Below are 15,600 nucleotides of genomic sequence, written 5' to 3' on the forward strand. Positions count from 1 at the left end.
ACCCCTCCCACTGAGGATCCAGTCCCCTGTCTGCTGGCAGCCCTGTTCCCATCACCACTCCCATATGCTGAAGGCACCAGCTCCACTTTCACCCACCAACAGCACAGAGCAATTGGGGCCTGCGCTAGCAGTGGGTGTGAGCGGGGCAGGTACTTTCAGTGGGTGCAAGTGGCAGCTGCTGCCCCTATCACCCCTCAGGAGTATGGGAAAGTTGAGCAGCCATCTGGTGGCAATTGGAGCTGGCAGCCACCACTCACACCTACTGATGGTGCCAAGTGATCGGGACTGGAGCCGGGTACCGGCTGCCAGTATGAGAGGTGGCTATCGGCCCTGATCGCCCCTCAGGAGCAGGGGGAGGTGGAGAAGCCCTAAGGGGTGATCACAGCTGCCAGCCACCATTTACACCTGCAGACAATGCTGGGCAATCACTGACAGTGCCAGGTGCTGGCAGCAGGTATGTGTGCTGGGCGGGACAGTGGCATGTGGGAACAAAGAATTTTCATTAACCACCATAGGCTTGCCTTGATGACAATGACCAGTGTCCCACCCTTGTCTGGTACCCCCATTCACCTGCTTCACCATCCTACCATGTTCCACGCTCTGTCACTTGCTGCTGAAGCCCACCATGTTCCACACATGCCCCTGGTGGTGAGCGCACATCATAGTGACTGGTTGTTTTGTTGTTTGGTTGTTCCACTGTTTGGACTTTTTGCATATTAGGGTTTTATATATAGAGATTGAAGGAGAAATAAAAAACTTCTGAGACCCCTCTCTGCTCCCACCCCCTACCCCCCAAAAAAATCTAAGAGTTAATTGCCACCAAACCAGTATTGCAAGAAATATTACAAGGGCTACTTTAGAAATAGAAGAATGAGAAAAAGAGAGGAATATAGTGGTAAAGAAAAACATGGCAATATATAGATTCCTATCTAAACAAGCCAGAGGAAAATCATTTGGGAAAAAAAGAAAAAAAAGAAAAAGGATCCCAAGTCAAATTTATAGAAAATATCCCTTTATTAACTTTTGGTCGAGAATATGTTTATATATTGTCAGAAAACAACTCAGAGACCATGTGGATTCCTGCAACAGAGAGGAATTTACAGGTGTGCCATGAAGACAGAAGAGAAACAGTCTAGAGATGGAAGACGCTGAGAACGCCTTGCCATACCAGCAGACAGCAGCTGTGTGTTCCTTAAGGGTGCCCAGGACCAAACCAGAGACAGTCGGACCTGCATCACTACCGTTTGTCCACCAACCAGATCTGAAACATCACAGCTGACATGTACACATAGGAACTATTTGATATTGAAATTGGGAGTCAAAAGAACAGTTGGCCCAGAAAGGAACTCACTACAGACTGATTCCTTTGCCTCTCAGCATAACCATTATGGCTTGTATCAGTTTTCATTATTATAAGGATATTTCTTGAATCACATGATCTTACGCAGCTAGGGGAAATAATGAGCAACATAAACTGATGAACAAAAACGGACCCAGAGACAGAGAAGCAGTGATCAGACTGTCAAACCTCAGAGGGAAGGTAGGGAAGGATGGGGGTAAAGAGGAGAGATCAACGAAAGGACTTGTGTGCATGTATATGAGCCTAACCAGTGGTCACAGACAACAGGGGGGTAGGGGCATTTGTGGGGAGGGGTTTGGGATGAGAATGGGGGGATGAGTACAAATATGTGATACCTTAATCAAAACAGTAGTTTAAAAATAAAGCAAAACAGCCCCTTAGCCTTTTCTTTCACAGAAACTTGTGTCAGAATAATTGTTCATCTGTTATACAGGGTCTGCTGGTCAGCCCCGGCAAGAAACCAGTGGCAATTTTATACACCAAGTATAAACAATCAGAAAGAGAAACTAAGAAATCAATCCCATTTACTATTGCTACAGAAAAAATAAAATTACCTAGGAATACATTTAACCAAGAATACAACATTAAGGAAAGAAAGCAATGAAGATACAAATAAGTGGAAGCATACATCATGTTCACAGACTTGGAAGAACTGACATCATTAAAATGTCCATACTACCCAAAGCAATGTATAGATTTGACACAATTCCTATTAAGAGAGAAATGTCATATTATATAGATCCAGAGCAATATTCAAAAATTTTGAAATATTTGGAACCACAAAAGGGCCCGAATAGCCTCAGCAATACTGAGCAAGTACAGCAAAATTGGAGATTTCAAACTATACTACAAGGCCAGTGTAATAAAAATAGTGTGGTACTAAGATAAGACCAGGCATGTAGATCAATGAGAGAGAATAGAGAGCACAGAAGTAAACCCATGTCTTCACGGTCAATTAATATTTAACAAAGGAGGCAAGAGCATACAAAGGATTAAAGGCAATCTCTTCAATAAATGACGTAGGGACAATTATACTGGTACATACAGAAACTGAACTAGACCACCAGTTTACACCATATTCAAGGATAAGCTCAATGTGCATAAAAGACTTCAATATAAATGGTGAAATAATAAAAATCCTAGGAGAAATCATAGGTAGTAAATTCTCAGACATGTGTCATAGTGATATTTTTGCCTATATATCTAGGATAAAGGAAACAAAGGAAAAATAAACAAATAGGAATACATCAAACTAAAAAGCTTCTGCACAGCAAAGGAAATGATCAACAAAGTGAAAAGGAAAGCCACTGTACAGGAGAACATATTTGCCAAAGATATATCTGCTGAGGGCTTAATTTTTGAAATATATAATGTACGTATACAACACCAGGATGACAAACAATCCGAATAAACAATATGATTATGGGCTTCAAATATCCTAAACACTGCTTGTCTTTCTGTGTCTCTGCTCTGCTAGCTCATGCTTGTTTTTTTGTGGTTGTTTGTTTGGGGTGTGTGTGTTTGTGTGTGTGTGTGTGTGTGTGTGTGTGTGTGTGTGTGTGTAGGCTGTCTCATTAAGGTGAACAAGAAGACCCCAGTAGTGACAGACTCAAATCCTCTGACCATGGAAACCCCACTGAAGAGAGATGGCTTTTTCTGGAACTAATGGCTTGCTTGTTTCATATATCCATGGTGAATATGGCACAATGTCCATGAGGAGAGGGCCTTGACAGGCTCAAGCTAAACTATATTACTATTCTGAGAGAGGACTTGTGACCGTTCCACAAGGATGACCTAAGTGGAAGAGTAATTCATGTCTTTTAAAAACAATGATGAAAAAAATTTTTTTTATTATTATTGAGGAGGATCCAAGATGGCTGCACAGGTAAACACCTAACCGCAGCTGCACACAACAATTTCAATAAAACACAACTAAAATATAAAATGGACATTACACAGAACTCCAAGAAAGTTGAATGACTGGAAATTCTACAACGAGAAGGAAAGAGAAAGCCAGAAGGAAAATCAGAAGAGGTGTAAAAGCCTAAGGTACGGAAACACGCTGTGCGCTCGGAGAGGGGGGGAGGCTGAGTGCCTGGCTGGCTTTCCCTAGCGGGAAGGAGATAAAAGCTCAGATTGTGCCAAACCCCAGACCTGACAGCACAGAACCCCAGTTCTAGGCCTGACCCTGGGGAACCAGGCTCAAACAGAGGGAGCCGGGGCGGTGAGGCAGAATCCCAGGGGAGCGGCAAAAGGCAGAGCCCTGGAAGTGGCAGGAACCTGGTGGAAGGCAGATATGGGGGGTGGGGGGGGGGGGGGGGCGGAGAAACAAGTGTAATAATCTGAGCAATAAAGATTTATTTAAAAAATTAAAAATAAATAAATGCAATGATGATCATTCAAGATTAAAAGAAAAACAGCAAAAATGAAATTTCAGTTCAAAACTTATATTTATATACCGGAATCATGTAATAATCATAACAGTCCATGAAATGTTTTGTGCAATTTTAAAAGTACTGCATATTTGATTTTCCATTAACATAAAGAATATATTGTGTACTGAGTGTATAATATGTGCCCTGCTTTATATGTATATTATCCCTACTCGTCCTAGCAAAACTGAATTATTCTATTTTTATTCCTATTTTAAGAGAAGGAAAACTGTCGTCATGGCAAAATTGTGATTAAAACCCAGATTTACCTTGAAGAAAGGAAAGAAGTTAATAAGGGCAGTTAACGTGCCTAGAGGACAAAGCTGGCATGTCATTCTCCCTCTGAGAGATCACTAAATATTTTAGGCGGGGAGCCGTGGGAGGGGGGCGGCAGAATTGTGTTCTTGAAAGTAGAAGGAAAACTCACACACAAAGGCCTCTATTAAGTTATCACTGTGTGAAGGGAGCCACAGAGCAACCACCACAGTAGGAGAAGGTACACAGAGCGGTCTTCCTGGTAAGGCGTCCCCTTTTCTCGCGTTGTCTCCTAGCAGACCAGACAATAGAGGTCAAGGGTCAACTGTACCCAGAAGCCCTCTGGGCAGAGCTCGTGCCGGAAGTCAACGGTCAACTGTACCCAGAAGCCCTCTGGGCAGAGCTAGTGCCTTGGCGGCGTCACCGTGAGAGGCAGCACGTCCTTGTGCTCTGAGGTACATACAGGCCATGGGGGCACTAAGCAGTCGGTTGCTGTGGCTCCGGGGGGGCCGTGCCCCAGAGCAGCCAGCTGCCCGTGGGCGGGAGGAGGAAGTGGCAGCCATGGCAGTCGTTGGTGACGTGGAGGCGGGGAGGGAACATGGCGGCTCCACCCCCAGTCCGGGTGGCCTCAAAAGGAAGGCAGACTCAGGAGGGCCTCACGAACAAGAGCCCTGCTGCAAACACGCCAAAGACAGTTCAGGCTCCCTGTACAAGGCCCTCTTCTTAAGAGGCGAAGGCAGCGATGTGCAGATCCGCGCCCTCGGGGCGGTGTGGAACTTGCACAGGGTCTACTTGTGCCAGTCAGGTTACTTTGCTAGCATGTTCAGCGGTGCTTGGAGGGAATCAACCATGGACACCATAGAGTTGCAAATCCCCGACGAGAACATTGATCGTGAGGCACTGCACCAGGCTTTAGGCTCTCTGTACCAAGACTCCGTGCTCATTCGGCCCAGCCGTGTCGTCGCCATCCTGGCCACGGCCAGCATGCTGCAGCTCGACGAGCTGATCCAACAGTGTGGGGAGATCATGGAGGGAACGGTCAATGTCCAGACCGTATGCAGCTACTACTACTCTGCCGGGACCTACGGCCTCTCACACATCAGGAACATGTGCTTTCAGTGGCTGCTGGACAACCTGATGACTCGCCATAGTGAGGAACTCATGCGAGAAATCAGCCTGGATATCATGGAATTGCTCGTCGTCTCTTCAGAGCTCATAGTGATCGAAGTGGAGATAGATGTGTACACAATGCTGAAAAAGTGGATGTACTTGCAGCTGCAGCCCACGTGGAGGGGCCCCCACAGAGCCTTATTGTCCCACGCCAACTTGTGGTTCGCTAGGTCCAAGAGGGAGTGGGATGGCACCCCTTTCCTGGAGACCCCGCAGGGCAGTGCCTTCGTGCCCGTGTTCCGGCATCTGCGGCTGGCCTACATAGTCTGTGACCTGCCATCAGCACGCATCATTGACCAGGACGCGCTGATCCCTGCCTCATGGCTGACCCCAGTGTACAAACAGCAATGGCTTGCCCTCCTCCAGGCTGAGCAAACCAGGGATCTCGGGCCCACTGACGTCCATGTGCCCAACATCCTGGGGAACACCATGCGGTGCGGGCACCAGGTCCACAGGGAAGAGCCATGCAGCTGGCGGTGGGCCGGCTTCAACTTTGGCTGGGACTTGGTCGTGTGCTACGCCGACCGGCGTGTCACCTTCAGACGCAGTGCACTGAACAATTCCCACGGCCTCGGGGCCAGCTTACTGTGGCAGAGAAAGATTGCCTTCCGCCTGTGCCTGGTGTCCCTGGACAGGACTGGAAGAACAGTTCTCAGGATGGACTCACAGTACCAGGTGCTGTTCCTGGGAAAAGATGAAGAGCTAGAGGTAGCGAACCTGGGGAACCATGATGTGATGTTCCCCATATATGTGGCCTGTAACTTCCTGTACCTCCCCAGAGAGTCCTATCAAGAGTAAAGACCCCCTCCAAAGCTCAGAGAGCTGAGCAGCTCTTTTCTGGGCACAAGAGCAGTCAGCTTTCTCTAGCTGCCAGATCTCTCCACGGGATCAACTGGCCTAGCCCATCTCTGGTGACTAAATTCTGTCAGAGGCTCTGTTGAACTGTAGCTTGTGATAGTTGAGACTGTTTACCAGCGCTTATGAAGAGGACACATTTTGAAGCCCTCAAGCACCTCAAGAACTCATTCCTGCTTTCGTGTGGCAATCTGTTCTCCTGGTTTAACATACATAGGCACCCCTCCCCGACCCGACCCACCCCACCTCATGTCTGTGAAACAAAGACCAATTGACTTTAAAGAGCAACTCTACAACTCTTGGTTTAGCTCTTTTTCTTTTCTTTATTTGCATTTCCCTGATGTTTGGTCATGTTGAGCAACTTTCTGTATGCCTAGTAAGTATTTTCTTTAGTTTAATTAAATGACATTTAAAGGAATAGTTTGACTTCTCTTTGACTTGGTGTTTTTAGAGCCGCCCTTCCAGTCTTATTTCCACCACCACCTCCACTGGATCCATTGGGATTTTTACCCCTTTCTCATTTCCGGACACTGAGTGTATTACTTGCTTTACACATTCTCTCCCTAAGGGAGCACACCCAGGCTACACTGATGATCTTCTTTTTGTTGGTTGTTCTTCAACCTAAGAGTATCTTTTTTAATTTTTGAGGGGCCTCTATACTGTTAACCATGATGGCTGAGCCAGTTTACACTCCCACCAACAAGGCGGGAGGGTTCGCTTTCCTCCACATATCTTCACAACACTTGTTATCATTTTCCTTGTTGATAATGGCTATTTTTACAAGTGTAAGGTGGTTTTGATTTGCATTTTCCTGGTGGTTGGTCAAGTTAAGCAACTTTCCATATGCCTATTAAATATTGGAATGTTTTGTGTGTTTTTTTGAAACACGTCTTTTTAATTCCTCTGCCCATTTTTAAACCAGACCACTTCTTGATTTCATAGTCATTGGGTTGTATAAGTTCTGTATAAATGTGGAATAGTAATCATTTTTCATAGACGGTTTGCAAATATTGTAGCTTGTAATTTAATGTTGAGGAGTTTCTTCAACATGTTTTCTTCTAGGAGTTTTTCATTATCAGGTCTTACATTGTAGTCTTTGATCCATTTCAAGCTAAATATTGTGAGTGGTGTCAGAGTGGGTTCCACTTTGCTTTCCTACATGTGGTGATGCAGCATTCCAAGCACCATTTGTTATTATTATCCCACTGTCTTATCAAATATTAGTTCACTGTATCTGCACTGGTTTAATTCTGGGCTTTCTATTCTATTCCATTGGTCTACATGTCTCCTTTCTATGCCAACATCATACTATTTGCATTATTATAGCTTTTGCAGTATAGCTTGGAATCAAGCAGTGTGAGGCCTCCAGCTTTGTTTTTCTTTCTCACTATTACTATTCAGGGAATATTTGATTTTATACAAATTTTAGAGTTATTTTTTTTTCTATTTCTGTGAAAAATTTCATTGTAATTTGGATAGGGATTTTGTTAAATCTATAGGTGGGTTTGGGTAGCATGGGCATTTTAAGAATATTATGTCTGCCAGTGCCTGCTAATAAAGTGTTCTTTTATTTGTTGGTGTCCTCCTAGATTTCTTTCAACAAATAATTTTAAGTTTCTTTGTAAAAATCATTCAATTCCTTGGTTAATTTATTCCTAGACATTTTATTACTTTTGATGTTATGAATGAGCCTGTTTTTTATTTATTCCTCAGCTGTTTCATATTTAATGTATAAGGAAGAAACTGCTCTTTGCATATTGATTTTACTTACTGAATTTGTTGATTATGTCCAACAGTTTTTAGTTGTATTTTTGGGTCTTTTCTTTATATAAGCTCATATCATCTGACAGTACTGAAGATTTTACTTTTTTATTTCTGATTTGGGTGTCTTTTATCTCTTTGTCTTGCCTCATTGCTCTATACAGAATTTGAAGTACTGTCCTATACAATAAAGGAGGAATATGCAAATTGATCGTCACTCCACCACAAAGCTGGTTGGACCCACAGCAGTGGGGGCGGCGGGGTCCTATTACACAAGATTTTTGTACCCACAGCAGAGGCAGAGTTTCCATAACACAAGATGGCTGCACCCACAATGGAGGCTGAGTTCTTGTAATGAGCCTTACTGAGCAATCAGCAGGGACCTGATTGGAGCTTGCCGGGGACCTGAGGCTGCACCAACACCCCTCCTGCACCAAGCTGGGGCACTGAGGCTGTGCCCCTTGCCCAGTGGGGCTTGACGGGGGACCTGAGGCTATCTCCCACTCCCAGTGGGGCTTGATGGTGGACCTGAGACTGCACCCTCCTCCAGCTGCTGGGCCAGGGGACCAGAGGCTGTGCCCTCCGCCCAGCAGATCTTGACAGGTGACTTCAGGCTGCAAGCCCAACCCAGCAGACCTTGACAGGGGACCTCAGACCTCACAACCCCCCCACCCCCGGCCATCTGGTGCAGGGATCTTAGACAGTGCCTGACCCCCTGCCCCTGTGGAGCTTGCCAGGGGATCTCAACTCGCACCCTCCACCCAGCAGGGCTTGATGGGGACCTCAGGCCATGCCACCATTCCTGGCGCCAAGCCCAGGGCCCTCAAACCATTCCCCTCTCCCTGCAGGCTTGAGAGGGAACCTCAGTTATGCCCCCCACCTGGCGGGGCTTGATGAGGGACCCCAGACCATGCCCCCACCCCAGCACTGGGCCAAGGGACCTGAAGCAGCAATCCCTGCCTGGCGGGGCTTGACAGGGAACCACAGGCCATGCCCTCTGCCTACCAGGGCTTGACAGAGGACCTCAAGGTGCACCCCAATGCCACAGTGCTGGGCCAGGGCACCTCAGGCCACTCCCCCCACCCAGCAGGGCTTGACAGGGACCCGAAGCTGTGCCCCACTCCCAGTGAGGCTTGGCATGGGACCTGAGGCTTCGCCTTGCACCCTGAGGAGCTTGACAGGGGACCTCAGGCCATGCCACCCACCCTGGCGCTGGGCTAGGGGACATGAGGCTGCTCCCTTCACCCCTCAGGGCTTGACCGAGGACCTCAAGGTGTGCCCTCCCTCGCCAGTGTTGGGCCGGGAGCTCTCAGTCTGCTTCCCTTGCCCTGATTGGGGGACCTCAGGCCAGGCCCCCCACCTGGTGGGGCTTGATGGGGGATCTGAAGCTGCAACACCCTCCTGGCGCCTGGCCGGGGGACCTGAGGCTGGGCCCTCTGCCCTGCAGGGCTTGACAGGATACCACTAGGCACTTGTCCTGCCCCAATGCCAGGCCAGGGGACCTCAGGCTGCGCCCCCCGCCTGGTGGGTCTTGATGGAGGACCTCAAGGTGTGTCCTCCATCCCTAATGCTGGGCTGGGGGACCTCAGGCTGCTCACCTCGTCCCGGGCAGGGTGATCTCATGCAGTGCCCCCCATCCAGCAGGGCTTTACAGGGGACTAGAGATTGTGCCCCCCTCCTAGTGAGGCTTGTAGGGGACCTGAGCCTGCACCCCTTCCCAGAGCTGGGCTGGAGGACCTGAGGCTGAGCCCTCTACCATGCATGGCTTGACAGGGGAACTCAAGGCATGCCCACCCCGAGCAGGATTTGACAAGGGACTTCAGGCCATACTCTCCGCCCTGGTGCTGGGTCAGGGGACCCGAGGCTGTGCCTCACACCAGGCATGGCTTGACAAGGGTGGGACTGGCCAGGTCTGGATCTAGCTCAATGTGGGTGTGGGTGGCTGCCTCTCAGTCTTGCAAGATTTTGAGGTGCACGTGGGTGGGCAGAGACTTGACTCTGGGTCCTGTGGTGCACCCCAGATTCTGATGGGAGGAAGATTTTCGTATATATTTTGCTAATTTTCTTTTACCTCCGACACTTCTATTATAGAGAAAGGGCAAATAGCAATATTAACATATTTCCTCTAATTAATCCTTTTTAATGTGCACAAATTTCATGCACTGGTCCACTCTTATTGAATAAGAGTGATGTGAGTGGGCATTCTAATCTTGTTCTTGATCTTAGAGAAAAAGCTTTCTAATTTTTGACATTGAGTATGATGCTAGCTGTGGGTTTGTCATATATGGCCTTTATCACATTGCAGTATTTTTCTACTATACCCAAGCTGTTGAGGGTTTTAGAAAGATTTTCCTGATTCTATTGATGTGATTACATGATTTTTTTTCCATTCATCATATTAATGTAGTGTATATTTATTGATAGTGTGGTGCAAATGTATTGATAGTCATAATTTTAACCATTTTTGCATCCCAGGGATAAATCCCATTTAGCCATGGTGTATAAACCATTTTAATGAGTTCTTTATTTCAGTTTTCTAATATTTAGTTGAGAACCTTTGCATCTATGCTCATCAGGGATTTTGGTCTATAGTTTCCATTGGTTGTAATGTCCTTTTATGGTTTTGTTGTTAGGGCAATGCTCCCTTTCGAAGAGAATTGGAACGTGTTTCCTCCTCTTCCATTTTTTGGAACAGTTGAGAAAGTTTGGCATTAATCTTTCCTTAAATGTTTGGTAAAATTCACCAGTGAAACCATCTATTCCTGGGGTTTTCTTTGGTGAGGAGTTTTGATGAGTGATTGAATTGCCTTATTCATTATTGGTCTGTTAAGATTTTCTGTTTCTTCCTGGATCAGTTTCAGTAGGTTGTATGACTCTAGGAACTTTTCTGTTTCTTCCACATTTTCTAATTTGCTGTTGTATAATTATTCATAGTAGTCTCTGAGGATACTATTAGTGGCCTGGTGCATGGATTTGTATACATTGAAAGAAAATTAATTAGAAGGTGGTGTTGGGGCGTGGGACTGGGTGAGACAGGCTGGACATGCCCTGGAGCCAACCTTTCATGGTCCCTCCCTGGCCAGCTGCACCTGGGGCAGCACATAAGCTCAAAGGGCGACTGCAGAGTGATTGGGGTTTTTCTGACAGGTGGGGTCCCTCGACCTGGCCTGCGAGGATCAGGCCGAAACCAGCTCTCCAACATCCCCCAGGGCTATGGAGTTGAGAGAGGGCACTCTGAAAAGTTGCTGTCACTCTGCAACTCCTGCGTTGAATACCTGCCCTCTGGTGTTCAGTGTGTATCATGCCAAGCAGGTTGGTTGGCCAGTTGGCCAGTTGGCCAGTCAGCCAGCTGCTTAGCCTTTTATGTATATAGATGTATTTCTGCAGTATCAGTTGAAATTTCTCCTCTTTCATTTATGGCTTTGTCTTTCTCTTTTTTCTTAGTTTGTCTTGCTAAAAGTCTGTCACTTTATCTTTTTGACAACACAGCTCTTAATTTCAGTGACACTTTCTAGTGGCTTTCTGGTCTCTATTTCATTTATGTCCACTTTGATCTTTATTATTTGTTTTCTTCGTCTAACTTTGGCTCTTATATGTTCTTGATTTTTTAGTTCCTTAAGGTGTACAGTTAGGTTGATTGCAAGCTTTCTCATTTCTTCATATGTGCAATTATGCCTATAAACTTTCCTTTCAGGACTACTTTTACCACATCCCATAGGTTTTCATGTTTTATTTCCATTTTAAATTGCTTGAGATGATCTTTGATTTCTCATTCTATTTGTTCTTTGATTAACTGGTTATTTAGATGTGAATTGTTCAGTTTCCACATATTTTCAGTTTTTTCAGCTTTCCTCACATTGATCTAGTTTCAAACCTATGTGGTTGAGAAAGATACTTATTATTTCAGTCTTTTCAAAACAGCATGATGATCACAAGAGGAGAAGGGGAGTAGGGGTGGTAGAAGAGTGTATAGGTTTGATAAAAGGTGATCAAAAGAGACTTGACTTGGGGTGGTAAGCACACAATGCAATATACAGATCGTGTATTATAGAATTGTACAACAGAAATCTCTATAGTTTTATTAATCAATGACAACCCAAAAATTCAATAAAAAAAGTATAATAAAATTCTCTAAGACCTGATAGGGGTCATGAGATATGACCTATCCTGGAAAATATTCTATGCGCACTTGAGAAGAATGTGTACTCTGCTGCTGTCAGATGGAATATTCTATAGGTATCTTTTAGGTCGATTAAGTCTAATGTGTGGTTCAAGTCCATCATTTCCTTGTGGATTTTCTGTCTGGATGATCATTCCATGATTTTAAGTGGGTTTTTAAAGTACCTTACCATTGTTGCCTATTTTTGCCTTCATATCTGTTTTTTATCTGCTTAATATATTTAGGTGCTTCAATGTTGGGTGTGAAAACATTTATAATTGTTATATCTTCTTTTTTTAAAATATATTTTATTGATTTTTGCAGAGAGGAAGGGAGAAGGATAGAGAGCTAGAAACATCAAAGAGAGAGAAACATTGACCAGCTGCCTCTTGCACACCTTCCACTGGGGATGTGCCCGCAACCAATGTACATGCCCTTGACTGGAATCGAACCTGGGACCTTTCACTCCGCAGATCAACGCTCTATCCATTGAGCCAAACTGGTTTTGTCTGTTATATCTTCTTGATGGATAGATCCTCTAATGATATATAATGACCTTCCCTGTACCTGGTTATCATTTTTGGCTTAAAGTAAACTTTTTGTTGTTAATCTTCATCTGAGGGTATTTTCCTTTTTTTAAAAAAAAAATTATTTTTTTAATCCTCATCTGAGGGTATTTTTCTATTGATTTTTACAAAGAGTGGAAGAGGGAGGGAAAGACACAGAGAAATATCAATGTGAGAGAAAAACATCCATTGATTGCCTCCTTCACGAACCCTGAGGAGAGGGCCCTGACGGAGGAAGAGCCTGCAACCCAGGTACATGCCCTTGAGTGGAATGGAACCCAGGACCTTTGGTCTGCAGACCGATGCTCTATCCACTGAGCCAAAGCAGCTAGGGAGAGGATATTTTTCCATTGATTTCCAGAGAGAGTGGAAGGGAGAGGTAGAGAGAGATAGAGAAACATCTATGTGAGAGACATTGATTGGCTGCCTCCCCCAGGTATCCTGACCAGGGCCAGGGATCAAGCCTGCAACCGAGGTACATGCCCTTGATCAGAATCAAACCTGGGACCCTACACTGGTGGCCTGACACTCTATACACTGAGCCAAACTGGCTAGGGCAAAGTAAATATTTTTTTTCTGACTTTCTTTTGGTTTTCAGTTGCATGGGGTAGGTATATTTTCTCTCCTTTCAGTGTCAATGTGTGTCCTAGAGCTGAAGTGTGACTTCCTCCCCATATAGCTGACTCTTGTTTTGTTTCATTGTTTGTTTTGTTCATTTATTCACTCTGTTTTTTTTTTTAATCACTGAAGTCAATCCATTAATATTTATAGTAATTATTGATATGTAAGGCCTTACTCATGTCACCTTATTAATTCCTGTCTGGTTGTTTTGTATTTTTCTATTTGTCCCTCTGTTTTTGCCTACCTTTGTAAATTGATGCTTTTCCATGGTAGTGTGCTCTGTTTCCACTTAAAAAAATGTTTTGCAAATCTAATCTAGATTTTATCTTTGTTGTGCCTGTGAGGCTTCCATGTAACATCTCTTATGTATAACAGTATACTTTATGCTGATAGCAACTAATCTTTGTTAACCAACAAAGGCTTTATTCTTTTACTCCTCCCTTTCATTTTATCTATTACCTCTTTTATGTTGTTTATTAGTTAACAATTTAAGGTAGATGTTGCTATTTTAACTAAGTTTTTCTTTAAATTTTAGTCATAATTCAGTGGCTAACTTATAATCCTAATATAGCTTCTAATACAGAGAATAGTTGGTATATAATATTATTTATATTATGACAGGTATATAATTTCATAATTCAACAAGTTTATATCTTACAATGTGATTCCCCCCCCCCCCATTAATTTTAGTATTCATCTGTCGCTTCATATCTGTAGGACAAATTTTGCAAGATGAACTATTCATGACTGGAAATTTTCATCTTTCAACACTTTGACTATATAAATCCACTCTCTCATGGCCTGTTGTGTTTCCAGTGAGAAATTCACTGACAGTCTTTGTAAGAGACTTTCTGATTTTTTTTTTTGTTTTATGTTTTTTTTCTTGGTGTCTTGAAGATTCTTTTTTCATTAAAGTTTGACAGATTAATTATAATGTGTACTGGACAAGGTCTGTTAGCATTGAGGAAATGGGGTGTTGTCTTATAGTTCTGTGGTCTTCTATGTCCATATACTTCCCCAGGTTTGGATAGTTCTCAGCTATCATTTCTTTCAATAAACTCTGTGCCCTCTTCTCCCTCTTTTCTCCTTCTGGTACCCTGATACGCTGATATTTGTCTTTCTATGGTCTCTCGTAGCTCATGTAGGCATTTTTTTCTCTTTTACAATCTCTGTTATTTCTTCTCTTCTCTGTTATTTCAAAACCCATTTCATCCAAGTCACTCGTTCTTTTTTCTTTCATTTTTTCCTGCTCTACTACATATGGTAACTTATTGAACTTTTCACCTCCAGAGTTTCTGTATATTTCTTTTTCCTTTCCTTTCCTTTTCTTTCCTTTCCTTTTTTTTCTTTTCTTTTCTTTTCTTTTCTTTTCTTTTCTTTTCTTTTCTTTCTTTTCTTTCTTTTCTTTTCTTTTGATCTCTTGTTAAAGAATTCATTTTGTTCATATATTTAACCCCAAATTGAATTGAATTGTATTTTTGACTTTTTTTTAACTTGATGTGTTTTTATATCTGCTATTTTGAATTCTTTGTCAGTTAAAGTGCTATATTCTGTTCCTTTAAGTTCAGTTGATGAATAATTATTTTCTTTTTGTGATTCCATACTTTCTTGATGTTTTAAATATTCCTTGTGGTTATGTGTTGGTGCTTTTGCTTTTTAAATAGCAGACACCTTCTCAACTTTTTGCTGGCTGCCTTCAGCAGATGTGATGTTAGGTTCAATGGCATTGCTATTTTCTGATGTTTCCTCTGTGTTTGTGAAGGTGGAATTATTCCAGTCTTCTTGCTCTTTCCTGGTCAAATGTTGAAAAGTTTGTTTCCCTGGTTCTTACAATTCACCAGGGCAGTTGTTATTTTCCAGAAGGTGGCACTATAGCTTAAGTTTGTGGTTTCTCCCTTGCCCAATGACCATGGTCTGTTTTCTGAGAGTGCTCCTTGTGCTCTCTGAGCTTGATCTGGATGCACTTGGGAGCACTCACAAGGAAGTGGAAGGAGGTGTGGGTTAAGCACTCAGTGAGGTGAGATGGCACTCTCAGAGGTTTGTGAGCAGGCTTCCTGCTGAGCGCAGTCTTTTTAATACCCCTTTAAGATCTTATCTGCCTCTTTCTCAATATACTCCTTGCCCCCCAGTGGAGAGCTCCCACCTTAATCCTCCAGGTGGTCCTGAAGAAAAAAGAGTTTTTCCAGCTGTGTTATGCCCAGCTGGGATAGCCTGGTACTCACTCACCACTATGAGTTTTTTTCATGGGAAAGGTTGCCTCACCAGATATATCAGTTCTATTCAGTGCTTCCTTAGGGTAGAGGCAGCACCTGAAACGTTTCTGTTATCACCTTTGCCCAGACAAAAATCATGGTTTTATTTTTGTCTAATGGTGAACTAGAGTCTCCTTTTCAGAAGGTTGGACTTCTTAAAGATCTCTCA

The 15,600-nt window shown here is 43.9% G+C and overlaps 1 protein-coding gene across 1 annotated transcript; it reads left to right on the forward strand.

Moving 5' to 3' along the window:
* Nucleotides 1–4,515: 4,515 nt before the first annotated feature.
* On the forward strand, nt 4,516–6,015 carry LOC118720226 (germ cell-less protein-like 1). The gene has a single exon (XM_036440119.1). The coding sequence runs from the start codon at nt 4,516–4,518 to the stop codon at nt 6,013–6,015; it is 1,500 nt and encodes a 499-aa protein (XP_036296012.1).
* The last annotated feature ends 9,585 nt before the right edge of the window (nt 6,016–15,600 follow it).

The sequence above is a fragment of the Pipistrellus kuhlii genome, unplaced genomic scaffold (assembly GCF_014108245.1).
Source record: "Pipistrellus kuhlii isolate mPipKuh1 unplaced genomic scaffold, mPipKuh1.p scaffold_m20_p_16, whole genome shotgun sequence".
Lineage (NCBI taxonomy): Eukaryota > Metazoa > Chordata > Mammalia > Chiroptera > Vespertilionidae > Pipistrellus > Pipistrellus kuhlii.